This window comes from Galleria mellonella, unplaced genomic scaffold (assembly GCF_026898425.1).
Source record: "Galleria mellonella isolate WM207_F2 unplaced genomic scaffold, CSIRO_AGI_GalMel_v1 utg56, whole genome shotgun sequence".
In the NCBI taxonomy this organism is placed as follows: Eukaryota; Metazoa; Arthropoda; class Insecta; order Lepidoptera; family Pyralidae; genus Galleria; species Galleria mellonella.
Genome location: NW_026442117.1, coordinates 4,258,810 through 4,279,376, shown reverse-complemented (window position 1 = coordinate 4,279,376; position 20,567 = coordinate 4,258,810). Strand labels below are relative to the sequence as shown.

The 20,567-nt window shown below is 32.4% G+C and overlaps 1 protein-coding gene across 2 annotated transcripts in view; it reads right to left on the bottom strand.

Moving 5' to 3' along the window:
• LOC113516292 (chloride intracellular channel exc-4) overlaps nt 1-20,270 on the bottom strand; it is a 63,352-nt gene extending 43,082 nt beyond the window's left edge. For both annotated transcript variants that reach the window (XM_026900690.3, XM_026900691.3), the window contains exon 1: nt 20,096-20,270. In XM_026900690.3, coding sequence (XP_026756491.1) covers nt 20,096-20,164 — 69 coding nt within the window. In that variant the 5' untranslated portion in view covers nt 20,165-20,270. The remainder of the gene's footprint in view (nt 1-20,095) is intronic.
• Between the last annotated feature and the right edge of the window lie 297 nt (nt 20,271-20,567).

Here is a 20,567-nt window from a genome sequence, read left to right as displayed (position 1 = left end):
TGGATCGTCAGCTTATTTGCCATTTTAAGTTGTATAAAAAAATATTTAATAAGTATAAAATTAAATAATAGATGTAATAATAATAATAATTGTTTCATTACATACAATTAAATGTAACAATTGACTTTGTTTTTTATTTAAAAATTTCTCAAAGGTACATCCAATGTAAAATAAGCAAATTATTGTCCATTGATTTATATATTTAGATAGAATTTTAATAACGGTCAATATAATACGATATAATGAGCGAGTTTTACTTAATTCTTTATCTATTATATTTAGTGGAACATCACACTAAGAAGGTTAAGAAACGTTGTCATAGATAATATCTTTATAACTTTACACATTTATAACGTGTTCCTTACCGTGATCGTATCTTCGTAAGCTCCCGATATTTCGACGCTATAACAAGCATCCCAGTCATGATAATATCAAGAAATTATAGCCATATATTTGTCTGAAAATACCTTTACAATTTTAAAGTGAATATTATTTTAAGTGTAATGAATATAATAAAAATTTATCGTCATTCGATATTGTTCTAAAACGAATTTTCAAGAAATATAATTTCATTATAAAATTAAAATATAGAATGGCAAACAAGCTGACGGCCCACCTGATGGAAAGTGATGACTGTTTCCTATAGACATAAGCAGTACCATGAACATAACACAGTATACTGTTTCATCCATGATACCCATTATGTGTCGCTATTTCTGAGAACTCAGATATTATTCCTTCGTACCCTGTAAATTCATGGCAGTGAATTTATCCCACCTTTCAAATCGAAACACAACCATGCAAACACAACTGCTTCAAGGTAGAAACACGAATGGTACAGAGGTGCCCAAGCAAACGACTTTTGTACAAAGTCTTCCTCTAGTAAATTATAGAAATAAAGTTATTACTATTTACAAAAAAAAAAAAAAAAAAACACCCGGTAGTTTATAAGATATCGTGTCAAAAGTAATGGGGAAAAAAGAAAAAAAAACGCATCAAACATATTTATAATCCTCTCAGTAATAATGACTATTCACACGCACAACAAGTTTCCCATAGTCCACCGATGAGCAAAATGCGATGTAACACAAAAAGATGCAATTTATCAAATTTATCCACAAGAGGAAATCGTTATTATTACAATTGTGTGCGATTATAAATAACAATACAATATATTAACAACTATAATAGGTTCGATACAAAAAGTAAACGAACACTGAGACAAAATAACATGTTTGATTGGTGAATTAATTTCATCTTTAAAACATCAGATAGACATGAATGAATTTAATCGTAAAGTCATGATATAAGTATATAGGTATAAGTATTCGTTGTTTCACATATGAGTACCATTTATCATGTATTGTGTCTTGCTGAAAACGTGGTGTAAAGATCCCAGTACACGATCATCTAGCACATTAGATCAATGATTTAAGCCAGGATAAAGAAGAATACTTAGACATTCATTCATCATTCATAACAACGGTTAACTATACACTTTAACACAGGCCTCTCCCATAAAAGTAGTAGTAGCAGCAGTAGCAGGAGTTGCCAGGCTTTAACAGGCAGGCGTGTTGGAAACTGCAGTTTGGCTTTTGGTGATGTTTTAAGAGGGACGCTGCTGCCCAACCCTCGACCATTAAGTTTCCTCAGTCGCCTTTTACGACACCCACGGGAAAGGAAGAAGTGGTCCATTCTATGCCGGAGACCACACGGCAACACACTAACACTTAGATATTATCTGTTGCTTTGTCAAGAAAATAATTAAGAGTAAGTAGTCGCAGCAGCGATAATTTCGATATTTACCATCGTCGAAGTGACCAACGCCAACGTCAATACATTGTTTAATTACTGACCCTAATAATTATCCCAATGTATCACAGAGTGTCCAACGTACACTGAGATCTTTACACCACATTTTCACCAAATATACAATATTATGTATATTTTTTTTAATCTTATCGCTCGTTTCTCTGCACAAAATTTATGTTTTAGTTTTTATAATTTCAGCACTCAATCAGAAATTCTCCATAAAATATGAATATAAATAAAAACCGTATTTCCAAGTTTTGAATTTCAAATAGAATTCTAGAATTTTTAGCTATCGTTTAAACTTATTTAAACGACAATCTCTATGTACTTCCCGCGCAAATATACACACTAAGTACTTCTTTATTGATTTTTCATCTTTATCAGAGTAAACTACATATTTTTATCTTGATATTTCATAAAGCCATCTACAATTCCACGTCCATGGCTAATTAAAAGCATATACATATATATGGCGTGTCATGTCAAAAATGCTTATTCTATGCCCTTTTCATACAGTCAATGCGCATACTTGCGTTATGAAATATTTTTCGCATAAAACTTGACTGTGCAGTGTTGCAATTATTTGTAACATTTAGGTAAAAACATCTGCTCACGTCTTTTTTAATGTACCAGGTTATTTATATATATATAATTTGTTTATAACATATAAAATTTTTAAATTACATTACTGGCTATGGTAGTCATATATCATAATGTAGTATGGTATCATTGTTTAAGGTAAGAATATAGTTACCTTAATTATAACAACCCATTAACGACCTACTGTTGGTAAGTAGATTAGCGTAGATTTTATATACAAATTAAAAAAGAAAGTATCGGCCTTTGGTTATCGTAATATAAAAAAATAGCATAGTCACATAACTACGCCATTTGTTATTCCCTTTCTATGCCACATACGAGTACTACGTGACTCATGTGTATGTTTGATTTCATAACGATTGGCATCTCTGTATGAATGAAATGTTACTTTGGATGCTATGCTCGTTTTAAAAAATAAATACGTCAAATTTGAATATGGAACGGTTGCGGTGTAACGGCCAAGCTGACAGGTGTGTCCGACGCCTGACGCGCCATATGCAGCGGAACCGAGTTCCTCCCCACCTATTACGAGTATGACTAAATGTCGTACTGAGTTTACCTTATTAGCAAACATTGCATGCCGATTAATTAAACAAAATGAGCGAATACAAGCTTTCTTGATATATTACAGTAGAGTAGGTAATATAAGTCGTAAATAATCACATCATGCACGTTCTTTTACGGCTACAAAGTAAGATATTCGAATTTAAAAAATTATCTATCTTATTCTATCATCTTTTTTTATCTCCTTCTTCTCGGTATACTGTAAGATATGTATATGCTATAAGGTAGATATGTACCCTGAGTAGGTAAATAAGGAAGATCATTTCATGCCTCTTTGACATATCGGATCTATCACTAATTATAATGAATCATTAGTGAGTACAATAAAGTATTAAATAAAATTAAATATAAAATATTACATACTATATTAATAAGCATAGTTATTGGACAACCAACTTTTGTCTAGACCAATTACGAGTTACACGGAAGAAGTCGCGGGCATAGTTAGTTTATTATTTGAGAATGATAAGAAAATATGGCAAACACGTTGGTCGGTGGTGGCAATGTGTTCCGGATACCACTCAAGTCAATTGTCTGCTGACATTCAGGAATAAGTATCTGGCTACACTGCCAGAAGTTATATTTGAACGACTTTTTCTATAATTTATATTTGAAAATTAATCTTATACCCCCCTCCCCCATTTAGAAATACTAAAACCTTCTACAAACCTATTTTAACTATTACACTGTTTTGTCACTTTCATTCAAACTGAAAATTTAGCACAGAAGAAAGAGACAAAACAGGTTAGTCTTTAACACTGAGTTTTCCGAGAGATGACATTGCCATTTAAATATAAGTAGAGAAATCAGAAAAAAACATCAGATGATAAAAACAACACTAGACAGTGATTTTACTTCAATCGATTAATATTTATGGAATAGATACTGCTAATTGATTACTAAAATATAATTACCAAATTGGCTTGAAGCTGAAAAACCTATTAAATTTTAGTAAAACTACACGATTATAAAATGAATGTTAAGCGAGTTAGATAAATGAATTACCAATTAACAAGCATTATTGTTGGCACTCGACACAACTGCGCACGTGCCGCCCGAGCCCTTTATTCACCACACCTGTCTTAAAAAAAAACGTGCACCGTGCACTAATACCATAGCTAATACTTCTACGTGAACGCTTAAGCACAATTGTTGATTAATAAAAAAAAAAGTTATTCTCTAAAGGGTTTTAAATTCTAATATAATGCGTTCTTATTATAAGCATCTTTCGTATTGTTGCAACCATGTTGTAACTTTATGAAATTAGACTACCATTTGACATTGTAAGCACGAGTATATTAAATGTTTAAACGTGGTTTAGAACAAACTTTCCAATTTATAGATTAGTAAGACCTTCATAACATTAATACCTTCTATTTACTGTGAAAGCTTATGAAGATACAATAAAAGATCTTAAAAAAATAACGGCTAAAAATGAAGAGTTTACAAAATAGACACCTAGAGGAATGTTCTTTACTATCTTATGAAACGAATAGATCTTATATGCAAACATGCAAATTAACATGCAACGCTGAACAATCGACGCCCCATTATTATCTACAAATAGTATGATAGCAATTGGCGTAGATGGAAAACGCGCTAATTGTCAGGACAATCGAGAGCAGAACTATCATATACAGAGCATGAAGCATTCCAAACGATTAGTAAACTATTGCTCTATCTATGCAAATCTCATTCCATTTTGAAAAGAAACAACGCAATCCGTCCTCGATCCGGCACGTCTCTATTTATTGATTATATGGCCGTGAATATTGATTCGATAGTCGTGAATTCAAAAATAGAACAATCCTCTCACTTTCATTATTTCTTAGAAATTCCTAAGCTGCTTTTAAAAAAAGTAGAAGCAGAAAGACGTGTCGTCGAGTAACCGCCTTGTCTCCAAGAATGAAAGTAATTGCATTTATCATCAGACATGATTATAAAATACCGGACAAGTGTGAGGTAGGTATGGGCTTTATGATAGAGGTCTTCGTGCTCGATTATTGTTTATTTTTCTGGGAAATAAAGTAAAAAAAAAGGTGATCTGTACTAGATGTCGATGCTCTATTAAAACAATTTGTTTGTAACATTTTATTGTACAGTGAATAATTCTTGGATTACAAAAGGTATACGTTTGGCATGTAAAACAAAACGTTACCTTAGATTTAAATATTATAAAAAACAAAATTTAAGAAATAAGATAAAGTACAAGAACTATTCAGCTGTATTAAAAAAGTGTATACATATAGCGCAAAAACTTCAGAATAAAAAAATCATCAGTAAATCTAGTAATATATGTAAAACATCTTGGAAGCTCATAAAGACTAATAATAACATAAAAAAACAATACATAAAACAGATAGTACACAATTGCAAAGTAATTGACAAGCCAGAAGATATAGCTAATGTTTTTAATGAGTACTTCATAAATGTAGCAAAGAATAATTGTTTAAAAAATAATAATGTACGAAATGTTCAACATATAAATGACAGCATATTTTTATATCCAACAGATCAAAATGAGATATGTATTAGGAGTACAAATAAGTTTCCGCCGTTTTTTAACACAAATTAAATATTTATTATAGAAGAACGGTAATATAGATTTATATAAAATATTGCCCATCACTTGCAACCACTTTTTCCCATCTCTCAGGCAGCATTCGAATTCCACGTCTGAAGAACTCCTTGTCTTTTGAGGCTATCCACGAATCAACCCAATTTTTGGTATCCTCATAAGATGTAAACCGCTGCGTCGTCAGAGCATGTGCCATGGACCGAAACAGGTGATAATCGGACGGTGCAATGTCTGGTGAATACGGCGGGTGGGGTAACACTTCCCAATCAAGTGTTTCCAAGTACTTTTTTACGGGAGCCGCAACATGTGGACGAGCATTGTCATGCAGAAGAATAATTTTTTCGTGTCTAGAATAGTATTGAGGGCGTTTTTCTTTCAGAGCTCGGCTCAATCTCATCAATTGTGTTCGATAGAGGGCTCCAGTAATTGTTTCGCTCGGATTAAGCAACTCATAATACACTACACCTAGCTGATCCCACCAAATACACAGCATAAGTTTTTTTCCGTGAATATTCGGTTTTGCTGTTGATGTTGACGCGTGGCCAGGTAATCCCCATGATTTTTTTCTTTTTGGATTGTCATAATGTATCCACTTCTCATCACCAGTTACGATACGATGTAAAAAACCCTTTTTTTTATGTCTAGCTAGCAGCATTTCACTTAAGCATAATCGGCGTTCAATATCTCTCGGCTTTAATTCGTACGGAACCCAATTTCCTTGTTTATGAATCATTCCTAATGATTTTAAACGATGTGAGACTGCTTGCTGAGTGACTTCTAATGTTAGAGCAAGTTCTTTTTGTGTTTGAGATGAATCCTCCTCCAATAATTCCTCCAATTCTGCATCCTCGTAAATTTTTGGCCTTCCACTGCGATCTTTGTCTTCTACGTCGAAATCACCGTTTTTAAACTTTTGAAACCACTCTCGACACGTTCTCTCACTCAAAGCACCCTCACCATATGCTTCTACGAGCAATTGATGCGCCTTAGCAGCAGATTTCTTTAAATTAAAGAAGTAAATTAATATTTCCCGCAAATGACGCTTATTTGGCTCAAATTTTGACATTTTCAAGTTATAAAAATTATATTTTACCAATATCAAATCAATAATATTAATAGGTTATGTTGGTCTTGAATGTCGAAACTATTTTTTAAGCCGGTTATCATCTGCGAAAGCTAACCGAAACTCCGTGCCGCGCCATCCACAATAAAACGGCGGAAACTTATTTGTACTCCTAATAGTATAATACAAAATCAAAAAAACACAAAATCAGTAGGAAATGATGAACTACCTATAAGTATACTTAAAGCTACCAAAACTATTATAGCACCCGTTTTAAGTTACTTAATAAATCTGTCATTTCTTCACGGTATATTCCCAGACAGATTAAAAATTACAATTGTAAAACCTATACATAAGAAGCATAATACTGAGCACGTCGATAACTATAGACCAATTGCACTCCTATCAGTATTATCTAAAATCTTTGAAAGAGCAATGCATAATAGAATGACAAAATTTATAAATAAACATAATATATTAAATGAAAATCAAAACGGTTTCCAAAAGGGAAAATCTACTTCTCTAGCAGCTTTTAGACTCGTCAGTACCATTTTGAGTAATGTTGATAAATCTATTGAAGTTACAGCTGTATTCTTTGATATGAGTAAGGCGTTTGATTTCGTTCCACATGAGCTATTACTGTCTAAATGTGATAGATATGGACTTAGGGGTAATGCTTATAACTGGTTAAGAACTTACTTAAGTCATAGAATTCAACGAGTTGAAGTAGCAAATCTTGATGCACAGTTAAACGAAGTATTGTATAAATCTGACGATAAAGTAAAAGACATTGGGATACCACAAGGAAGTATTTTGGGTCCTTTATTATTTATTTTATTCATAAATGACCTACCGACTATAACTAGACATTTTTGCACTCTATTTGCGGACGATATAGCCATTGCGATACCAAATATTTATGACTCTGAGAATGTATATAATAAAGAAATTAATAAAACCGTATCTGATGTTATTAATTGGCTAGAAGAAAATAATCTAAAAGTTAATATAGACAAAACTAAATATATTCAATTTCATAATCAACGAACTAACAAAACATTTGACTTAATGATTAAACACAAAGATCAATTAATTAATGAATGTGACATTGTGAAGTTTCTAGGAATCATGTTGGATAATCACTGTACATGGAAACCACACATAAAAAACCTGAACAGTAAAATTAATAGTTTTTCCTATGTCTTGTGGCGTCTTGTAAATATAGCTGATGAAAGAACTGCTTTATTGGCGTATCATGGATATGTTGCTTCCAATCTTAGATACGGCATTTTGGTATGGGGAAATTCAACAGAATTGGAAAGAGCATTTATAGCACAGAAGCAATGTATTCGTGCTATAAACAAACTCACACCCAGAACTAGCTGTGTACCATATTTTAAAAAGCTGAAACTGCTAACTTTACCTTGTTTATATATTTATGAAACATGTAACTTTGTTAAAACACATACTTATTTATTTGAAAAGTATTGTAATAATGTCGACAATTATCGTGGAAGATATCCAAATAAGCTAATATTGCCTATAATGTTAACGGACCTATATAAAAGAAGTTGTTATCCAATGGCTATCCGGATATACAACAAACTTCCGACCTCTTTAAAGGAATTGCCATCGACACAATTTAAAATACAATTATTTAATTTATTAATTGACAAATGCTACTATTCAATAAGTGATTATATAAACGATGTTGAACTATAATTATTAGAAAACATAATATTTTGACAATACATACTTGATATAATTTTAACATTCGTCATGAATATATTGACAGTTTTATAACAATAATTTCATACTTTTATAATAATAATAAATGTATAATATGTAACTTTAATTGAATTATATAAAGAATAATAATAGATTAATTCAAATATTTATTTGCATGTCTGTAAAGACTAAAAGTGAGATCTATATAACATAAATAACCATACCATCTATTATGTACTACTTTTATAACAAATAAATTTCATTTCATTTCATTTCATTTCATTTCATTTCATTTCATTTCAAAGTTAGCTCACTTGTAAATTCACGTTTCAAGCATTTACTCACGTAGTAATTTAGTACGTTTGACCTTCAACAGCATGGCTTTATATCGTTCCAGTAATTTTCCCATGTAGAGAACTTTCGCGATTGCCCTCAGTACTATGGAAGGTGACAATGAGGTAGGTAGACTGGTATGGAAAAAAATTCAGCTCTTGGTGAAAATTACAGTCTAGGCAATTAAGATTATGTTTCATAAGAAAATTCGACTTCAATTATGAAAAAATCTCGAACTAAAAATTAAACTACTGAACTGATTTTGACTAAATTTCTATAAGACCAATCTGTAAGTACATAATTTCAAATAGAAAAAGAATTTTCCAAATCGGTTTACAACTGACGAAGTTATAAGGTAACAAACATAAAAAAAATACAACCGAATTCAGAAATTCCTTCTCTTTGAAGTCGGTTGAAAAACAATGACAACAACACTGGAACTGAACAGAGGATATAGAACAAAAAGAAGAGAATAGAATATAATAGAAGAGCTAAGAGGCAAGAAGGATTAGATTAAAAGTATGGGGTGAATAGGTACTCATTCGTTTGGCCTGAATAATTCACTGCATAAGAAATTAAGACGTAAATAGTTTTATTTGTAGTGTAACTGCTTAAATAAAGGCAGCTTGATCAAACAAAAAAGACTACACACTATAGGCTACTTTGAGTGACAACATCATTTCAAAAACACAGCGATGTTTCGTATACAGCAAAATTTAATAAACATTGAAAAGGTCGATATAGCAGATGTGTTGAATGCTATCTTATATTTTTGTAAGTTAATAGATTATACACATTATCAAGTTAAAATATTAAGATCTTCTATCTTAAGTAGCCATTTGTGCCGGCTTTAAGTGAAAAAAGAAGTATTTTACTTATTTACGCATAGATAATATAGAATAGTTAAGTACAAAATATGAAGTTAAAAAGAGGTGTCCATCTTGTACATAATATTTTTTAAATCCCATTGCTTGTGTTCTATAAGAAAAAAGTTTTATCTCTTTTTGCACATATGTGCAAAATATTAAGTCTAAAAAATGCTATAATTAGATTTATCTTAAAAATTCAATTTTTTTTTCGTTCATATATTAATCTGCAAAAATAATTATCATCAATTCAAAATTATGGCTCATTACGAACTCAAACTGAACAAGTCACACGGAAACTTAACACAGAAACAGTAATATCTACGTGTTTTTTCTAAATAAAACAAAAGACATGAGCTAATAAAAGAACAAGCATTATCCCACGCACAGAAACCAGAAGAAGAAAAAAAAACCAAGTTGTTCGTAACACAAAATTAATAATGATCGAAAAAGTAATTTATATCTGTGCGTGCGGTAATGAGCAGTTTCGTTTTATGTATAAACGATAATTATTACAATAGAAAACTGATCTATCGAAAATAATAGCAGCGCACAATAGGTAAACGAGGCGGGAGAAGATAATTGATCACCGTCACGATACACTGGCCATCGCCTAAACGGCGCAAGTGATTACAATTAAAGCATTTACAGAACAGTATAATTTGTCAGCGAATTTGTTCATCAAATTAAGATGACGTTAGGAAAACATTGCCTAGATGATTTGTCTAGTTGGAACGTTCGCGGTGCAAGTGCGTGTTGTTTAGCCAACGATGCACATCCGTCGTACCGGGTATTAATCCAATGAAGTGGAGCCGTAATGGAAGATATAAAATTCAAATCGGATTATCACTCAACTTATTAAAGCAGGTACGTACTGCTAGAACACCAACAGGCATTTATGTAATGGAATTGTTGCGTAATGTTAAAAACATGTTCAAAAGAGCATTAAGTTTTATAAGCCGTCACTGTATTTTCGTTCATTATCGTTAATACATTATGTAGATATAAAATTAATCATCATAAAAAAAAAAAACAATAAAAGTAACGATAAAAAAACAGAAATTGAATATATTTACATTAAGAAATTCAAAATACGTTACAGTGTACACAGTGATGAATGCAATTTTTGATAAAGAAGTACATTAAAAAAAACTCGAAGGACTAAAAGTCCTTAAAAGTAACAATTTTCTAGATTACGTGCAAAAATTATAAAGTATTTTTTTCTTCTGATTCTATGACCACGTTGTACAAGCAGGGTGCCAAAGCGAACTACTAATTGGAACGAGAGATGCAAACTAGAGGATTAAAACCCTTTTAAATCAAACAGACGTTGCAATGTAAACACAGAATTGATGCCAACAAATGTAACCTTGACAAACGTATTTCTCTTTCACGTCATTACCACTGAGCGTAGCTGATGCAGGATAGCTCACTGATGTTTAGCATTTCTTTGTATATTAAATGGCCACTCTAATTAGAGTGTAAACGATTTTTAAAACCTGATTCATGAAACAAAGTTTATCTCATATCGATAAGTAGTAATAAAAATTTTCGAAGAACTTGTTTGTAATAATTCCAATTTTATAATCTCAGATAGTACCTTTTGTTTCTGGTGTGATCAAATTGTTCATATGGCAACCGTTTTAACATATGTAACTACAGGAGTTTCAAGCAAACATTCGTCTAAAGCAAATAATCGTCATAAATCACTGTGACATAGGTACATGTGTGGGAAATGTGGTAATACCATGGCGGCGTACACGACAGTTGTTTGCGCAAGCGCGCGTCTCGAGGTGTGGTGAAGTGTCCTTCAGAATGGCTGGTATACGTGGCTAAACACTCCGTCGAATATTGTACAAAGATTAACTTATTACAGATGTGACTTATTGCGGGGTTATTACAGCGAGAAAATATAGAAAGATATGTAGATTTCAGTTTATGTGTATTTTTGTTAATACCCAAATATTCAATGTGATTATTTCCTGGTATTGGCTTATTATTAGCTGTTAAACAGGCATAAATCACTAGATCTTTATTACTCACTAATAAATTTGATATTATATTCTACAAAATTCTCATTATGGTGTCGTAAGAGCCGAGTAAGGGAGGGCGACGGATGGGCAGCAGCATCCCTCTTAAAACATCTCTAAAGTCTGACTGTGGTTGCAAATCCACCCACCAAGCGTGGCAACTACTGGCAAAACCCTCAAGGGGCAGGCTTATGTTCAGCAGTGGACAGTTAAAAGCTGATATGATGATGATGATGATTGAAGTAAAGGAAAAGAAAGAAAATTCAGAGTCCGATCGCTGACGACTTCCTTTTTCATACACACATCATTATGTTTTCAAACCTTCCTTTGGGAGTTAAAATTATGAAAACAATATTGTAATTGACCGTAACTTATTCTGAATTGCCATATCGAGTGAATACATCCAATAGAAATGAGGACTATCAATTAATAAATAAAAGAACGATGCCTGTGTAAATTGTATAAATCAAACGTAAACTGTAGCAGTTACGTGAGTAAAATAAACACCATTTGCGGAGACGTTGCATAAATTAATAAATTGGTTCCACATGTTTTCACTATATCGAAAACATGTATCTGCAACCAGTCGTTAAGGTCATTCATCCAGTAAGATATAATTCAATGTCAAGGATTTGCCTTCACGTTATTGTTAAGTGATTATAGTTCATAATTCAATAACAATAAAGTTCGTTCCGATATTATTGTGCTAGATTGTTCTGAAAAAAAGCTGGAAGAGCCGTGGGCGGACGAGCGACGTCTGGACAAAGCGTTATTTGTGGCATTTTTTTTGCAGATAGCGAATTGGCCGGTTTTTTCGTCAATGTAATGATGGACTGTAATCGCGAAGTTACGTGTACGTAGAACTATTTAATTTCAAACCAATTTATAGGCGGTCAAAATAAAATTATTCACCGAATATAGTATAACTCGACCATCGATGTTAGTTTTTACATATAAGAATATGAATTGTACATATAAGTATTTATTATTTAAATTTGCATGCGGAATGATTTCTTAAAGACTTGTCTTATTCTGCAAACCTAATGACAGTGGACAAGTTTACTTAATTTTTTTTTCTATTTTAGGTATTGGATAATGCCGTTAGGGCTAAATACTCACGAAAATACTGGCTATACGAATTAAAAGGTTTGTATAAGCACTAGCAATAACTTAATATTTGCATTTCAAATGAAGAAACTAATTAAGCATCAATAAGTTTTTTTTTTTGGTCGTACTATCATAATTTGTATGGCGAAAGTGTGAAAATTGCACATGCAAAGTGAAACAACAGGATGATATTTATGTTGAATCTATAAAACATTTTTTTTTATACAACTTAGAATGGCAAACAAGCTGACGGCCCACCTGATGGAAAGTGATAACCGTCGCTTAGAGGCATGAGCAGTACCATGGACATAACAGAGTATACTGTTTCGCCCATGATACCCCCCATGCGTTGCCATTCCTGAGGACTCAGGTGTTATTCCTCTGTACCCTGTAAATTCACGCCATATCCCCACCCTTCAAACCGAAACACAGCCATGCAAACACAACTGATTCACGGTTGAAACACGAATTAATTTTTTATATTAATAAACAGTAAATGGCTGAAATAATATTAATGGATTGAAATATTACTTTTAAGCGATTTCTAAAGGGAGGAGGTTCTAAATTCACCCGTATTTTTGTGGATTGTGGATTTTTTTTTTCGTGAAATTCATAGCGTAGGTAATTTAATTATATCATTGAATACCTAGAATACAGGTGACGATTAGCATTAGATTAAATATAAAAACAGATAATATAAAATTCCATTACAGTTACAGATAATTATTCTTATCTATCTATGCCTAAATAAAAATATATGTTTTATCAAAACGACATTGGCATCAATAATTATCAATTTATAGTAGATTATTGTGTTATCATGGTGGAAATAAGTAATATAATTATTCTTTCTTACCTGTATCTACATTACGATAAAATAATGAAGTAAGTGTATATTAATGGAAATATCTATAATTGATATTGTAAGATATTCCACTCGATTTATTGTAAAAAGCCACTAACGAGCGGTTAGCGTGTTACCGAGTATAATATTAATAATACATTTAAAAATAAATTCATACATTGTAAGTGCCTTGAAACGAATCAATTGTAAAATAAATCACAATTCTGTAATAGAAAATGAACTAACAGCCCACCAAATAAGTAGTAGTAATCGCTTGTTTTGGGGTTGTTAGTAATGCGAACTACCCTATCAGGTCGACCTCCACGTGGTCCACCTGGAAACCATCGTACTGAACTTCAGGTGTATTTATCACGATGGGCTAACTGACCCGCCTTTTCATTCTCACCTATCATCCGTCACTGGTGCCTCGTCAGCATATATGTGTGTGAAGACGGGATTACCATTATATGTACCAATATATGTGAGTGAAGACGGGATTACCATTCCATTATTATATATCAAAAATACCACTTGGTTTTAAAAATAATGCTTCATGGTTTGGAATTTTAAAAAGGAGAAATGGTTTCTTAGATAATGTACTCTTAGACGTTACCAATTGTATGATGAAACCTCTCCCTCAAAAATTAAAAAAAAAAAAAAAATTCTAGAACTTTATTCTTAAAACTTTAGTAAGTACACATTGAAATTTAATGTAATAACTATTAATATTTTAAAATATGAAAGTGTATTTGTTTGCTTGTTATAGCATTTTAAAGTCTTAACCAGTCATTATGAAATTTGATACACTTATATGGGATGGGGAAGGACTTTTTTCAGCCGTTAACTGTCCACTGTCGCACCCTGTAAGGGGGTTTTGCCAATAGTTGTCACGCTTAGAAGGCGGGTTGGCACCCGCAAGTTAGGCTTTTAGAGATGTTTTAAGAGGGACGCTGCTGCCCTCTACCATTAAGTTCCTTTAGTCGCCTCTTACGACACCCACAGTAAAGGAAGGGGTGGCCTATTATATGCCGGGACTACACGGACCGATAGAAAAGGTCGCAGGAACAAAGTCGCGAGTAAAATCTAGTAATCTATATATTAGAAAAAAAAATCAGTTTTAGGAATGCGTAAAACAGTTAAGTTACTGTGTCATTTTGTTATTTCACTGTAAGTATGAATCGTATGATTCGAGTAATGGTGGCGAGTGCTGAGCGAAATTGTCCATATTAGCATACATCATGAATATGTGGACGTGATAATAGCTCATGTCAGTTCCCCGGCACGATCCGTCGCGTGTGCGTCACTTTCCCCTGGACTGTTTAGGTTTCTGTTTCATGCGCTCTCTCGCATAGAATTCCCCTCTCCCTACTCAAGGAATTCCATCAAGTTAAAAAAAGAAAACACCACATCAATCGTGCCAAAAACAGTTACTTCGATTTGAAAACCAAACTACTAAGGGATCTAACTGGAAAATACAATCCTTTCACATTAAAAAAAAAGAATTATCCAAATCGGTTTATAAATTCTGAAGTTCTGAGGTAATAATAAAACTGCCATCAACAACCGAATTGAGGATCTACTCCTTTTTTTTTTAAATTGAAAAAGGATATACACAAAACAAATGATCTGAGTCAGTGTCTTGTGTTAACATGTTGATAAAAAAGAAAAATGTATAGATTTATTTTTTAAATTGTAGCATACTAGTGATGTGCGTCGTAGTGACGACTCGTTGTAATTTTTTAATACCTTTTTCTAAAGGTTTTGGGTGCTTCTAGGCACAACAGTTAGAACACAATGGTCCGTGGACCAGCGGTTAAGAGGCACTGATTAAAGTCATCGGAATTTCGTTTTAAATAAAATATTGTATATTATTTATTTTGTATCTGGTCACCTAATTGGTAATTGTAAACAGGAAAACATGAAAAAGTCGACGGAAATTCACGGAGAAATAACAATGGCTACGTGCCACGAAAGTTGTTTTGGACTAAACAAATTAAATTGCACTTACCACACTTCAATATAAGGTTCAATTTTAAATAAAAGTTAAGCTCTGTTGTCTTTTATAAAACCTTATTACCTATATTATTATTAAGCAATTCTAGTAGTTCTCAATAAGCCTTTCTTTGTGTATGTTATGAGTACGTCTTCGCCAATTAATCGATTTTGACAACTTTATAATCGATAGAGTTAACTTGTGTCAGACCATTACATTTATAAACCATGTTAGTCGAGTCGACTTAAACGAATTTTTTCTTTACCCTTTATATTTATTTTCTACTAATCCTACTGAGATTATAAATGTGAAAGTTCGTAAAGATGTTTAAGTTTTTTGTATCTTTGACTCAAAGTCTTAAACAGCTGAGCGAGTTTGAAAGAAATTTCCTAAACATAGACTATTTTTATCCAATCTTACGAGTACAACCTAAAGCTGTGAGTTGCAAACATAAATTAGATATAAGTAAATTGTGCTAATGAATTGCATCTTTCATGCACGTATTTCCTATTAAAGTTTTGTACTGTATAAATAAATTAAATAATGAAATAACAGGAGAAAAAAAAAGCGTGCAAATGTATTCGTAATCGCATTGGCAATAAACATTATATAATTCCGACGACAAAATGATTAATGGTCAAAACAACGATGTTTTATGAGCAAAAACGGATGCACATCGGAAATTAATTGCAGTGTAGACGTAGTATTCCTCTCTATGAATAGTTGCATATACACTCTTCTTTTTTCATAAATTATATTACCTATCGAACTAAATGCCTTTTATTGTAAAAAAGTTACCAATAAATAGTTGACTGTCAGAAAATTACAAAAAAAAAAAACAAACAAGACTCGGCTATTGTCTGTGACAGTTCACCATTACCGAGTAAAACGAAAATAGATACCCAACACCGAGATAAATTATAAGCATGGGGTACATTAATTTAAAAAATATATACATATATATTATTTTATATATAGCCCGAAATTACTTCATTCGAATATTTGTAAGTGAAATCAATTAAGACTGTTGTGTTCTAATTTTATTGTTTTTTTTTTAATTAACGATTATAATACCTGGCTAGAAAGATAAATTAGTTATAAAGAAGTTTTAATTTTTTATCAAAATATACCTATAATATAGACACACATTTTCAGTATTTTTCTTGCTGTTCCATATATTTTCGTAATAGACTATCATCACATAGTTTTACCTTCTATAAATAACTGTAATAACTCTGTGAGTACATTAGATTTTAAAAACTTAATTCATATAATTTACACATGTCTGTCAGTAGTCTAAAACATAAGACATGTCTCCGTATAATGTAAAAACACAACGTATTTAATAACAAAGTCCGTATATGTATCTAATTGTGTCATTTATCTACTTCAATGGTGAAATAATCGTGACACGTTTATTTTTAAACTATATTTAACCATGGGTTGTGGGGCCCGGGACTCGCAGGTGTAAATACACCCGGAGCTAAGGAGGATCTTGATAAATTACCCAAGCAGTTGTTTCTTGCAACTGTCTTAGTAATTGCTGTGTTGCATTTTGAGAACTTTTAAAAGTAAATATCTAATTACGAGTATTATTAATCGTAGATGCGACTACGAACTCGGGCTACGTACCTTTGCAACACTTTTTGGACTACATGTGTATCGAACCATGAAACTCAAGGTGTCGAACTGGGCTCGATCTACTCTCTCTGTCTTCAGTCGTACATTGTTGACAGAGCGCTAATTGTTTTAATGACGACTGTCATGGATTATCGATGATGCTCTCCTTCGTGGTTAAAGTCGTCACAATGTGCCTGCATCTATATCTGTTCACAGCCGAACGAGAGCATTCCACAATGGATTTCTGTGTGACAGTTTTGAGGAGGTCAGTCCATCGCGTCGAAGATCTACATCGAGAACGTTTACCTTGTATTTATTGAACTCAATCAATTAAACCGACACTTTTTTTTTATTTGTACATGTTTGCTGATTTTCTCATTTAAAAGGTACCAGAAACGTAATGTGGAGACGCTAACAAAACAAATGTTTTGTTAACGTAATAAAATAAATATTTTTATTAATAATTTTCATCCGCGAGATTAAGATATACCGCTTGATTAAGTAGTTGTTAAATGTAAAAGGATTCTTACTTGATTATTTCGGAAAATATTTTATAAGTAAAATTAATTTTAATACAGTATAAATATACCGTGCCCTGTTTTTCTTTTAATGGATAATAATGGAATGGCAAACCCGATCGCGCTAACGGTATACACTGGCGGGGCACTAGTGAGAGATGATAGGTGAGAATGAAAAGGTCAGGTCAGTTAGCCAATCGTGATGAATACACCTGAGATTCAATACGAGGATCTCTAGGGTAAACCACGAGGAGGTCGACCTGATAGGGTATATTGCTAGCAATAGGACTAGTAGTCCGCATTACTAACAAGCCCTTCCCCCCTGCCCCGTTGAGCTGACCTCAACCCCTCTGGGTTTCGCGTATATGGGGATCTGTTAATGAAGCTACATCATAACAGCCATGGATCACGCGGTTAATGAATGAAGTGTTCCAGTTGTCAAACCTAATAATAAATATCTTTACATTGATAAAAAAAATAGGTATTTAGTTTATTAAATCGATTGATAGATTTTCTTTATATCCAATAAGAGAGTACATACAAAAGTGACAATTTACAAGTATTAAAAGACAATAAATGTGTACAACCAACCACAAAAGGTTGTAAACTCATCATATTCATATCCATTGTTTAATGTTATGTAATAATGTGTACAGCAATCAAATATGGGCACACCGAGTTTGGAATACTACTAATGAATTTAACAATAAAGTTAAATAAATTATAAAGGGCATGCGCCTACCGCTATATTAATTTCATTTTATTCATTTTTATATGGCAACACACATTCATTACAACAATTATTTATTTACAATTATTTATTAGGCAGTTCGAGACCATTGCTTATGGTAGCCTATGGGGGAGGCCTATGTTCGACAGTGCAGTAAACAGCTGGTATGAAGATGATCAAAATATCATCATATCAGCCATTAACTGTTCACTGCTGAGGCCTCCCCCTGTTGATAATGATGATTTATAATATTCCTAATATTATAAATGTAAATATGAATTTACCTCCCAAATGGCTTTACATTTAATATATACATGTATATGATAGAGAAAGACAGGTTATTTTTTATTTCACTCTAGCAAATTTAGTTATGGGTGAAAATGAGTACCCATATATTTTTTTTTCAATACTGCTAACAATCTGGATGCTTTATGATAGTTAAAATATTAACAGTGTGTTGATTGTACAACTCTTAATTTCAAACATTTACTTCATTACTTTATGTTTTCTAAGTTCAAAAAACTTGATTATACATTTGTATATACATTTAAATATTCATAAAATATACAAAGGTTTGAAAAACAATTACCTGTGCCATATAAAGTATATAGTATTGTGTTGGAATGCAAAAATTAGTTTTGATCTGCACCTTCACATATATTATATTTTCTAACAAGGGAAATATAACAAGTAAACAAATTGGTTTGGTGTTGGGTTTTGGTTAACTATCCTTCTCTTGCTTTAGATTATGGTGCTTTTTTCCTTTAGTTATCTTTTTGTGTTATAACATCTTGACTTGAGTGTAAAGTCTACTATATTCCTGCTCTATCACTACATAGTGAATATTTTAAATATTTTCTTACTTTAAACGAGATCTATGAGATGATGAGTAGATAAATACTTATCTAAAAAACTTATCTTAAACATGTGTATTTAAACATTCAAGGCTTATTTCAATTAAATTTAATAAAAATGCAAACTTAATTGACCGGACCATAAGCCAGTCTGTTGACAAATAAAAAAATTTACAAGTTGATCAAATATTTTAATTTGTTACTAATTTCATTTATAGTATTTCTGTCAGTGGGTAGCCTTAGAGAAGTATTTCTGTGATAATAAAAAAAAACTTGTTTACATTTTCATTATGTTCCATTAAGACAGATTGTACTACCTCTATGCTAAGTTTATTATAAGATAGGATAGTTGGAGAACAGTGTAACCAGATCGCAGCCTCTAACAATATTAACTAATATCTCCTTTACATGCTGTCTATCTAATGTACCTACCTACACTAAGTTTTCTAGTCAAGTCAATGTTCCATAAAACGCGCCAGACGTATCAAATCAACAAAACAGAGTTGCAGGTGACCTAAATAACGCGCATTATAAGTGCAGTAATAATATACTTTCATGCATACAAGTGCTGCACGACAGTATCATGCAATTTATAGATGCATGAATGCTAGTGTTTAGTGCTGTGGGTGGAGATGTACCTACGTGGTACCTACCACCATTATTCATGGTACCGAAAAATTTAAAAATTATAAGGCGAAACAGGTAATTCAATGTGTACAGGCACAATATTTTCGTTACTTTTTCACATTTTAGCAATTTTAATATAACACGAAGGCCAACAATATGCGTGCCTTGCCTTGTTGACGGCTCTGTTACCAGCTAGTCTTGGAATAACACGTGTAAAACTGACTTTACCTTTATAATCAGCTCGATCTCTGGCACGTCTCCGTTAGCTGTTCCATTCTCTGCGATTTCATCCGACATCGTGAACTTCAAAAAGCACTAGATTTCAAAAAAAATAATTCGACACACAATACTTTTCCACACAACCAACACGGTTACAAAACATAGACAGACTAGTTTAGTTACGTTAATAATTTACTTACTTCACTTCAATCAATTCTTTACTAACTTCAATACCTTCTATCGTCTCACTTTTTTTTTATTAATATGTTTTATGGCTCTAGATACAAGTCTTTTTGAGCCTATAGTCTCGCTCCGATTTCAGTACTACCAGTTTAGATATTTATCTTTCTACTTCTGGATGAGTAATTTTGGTGAGCTGAAATTGTTCCAAAAAGTTTTGGAAAAAATTAATTAGGTATATAGAAATATGGGTCATTCTTAAGGAAGTGCTTGGTATTTGCTTTCGTCGCTCATCTGATGG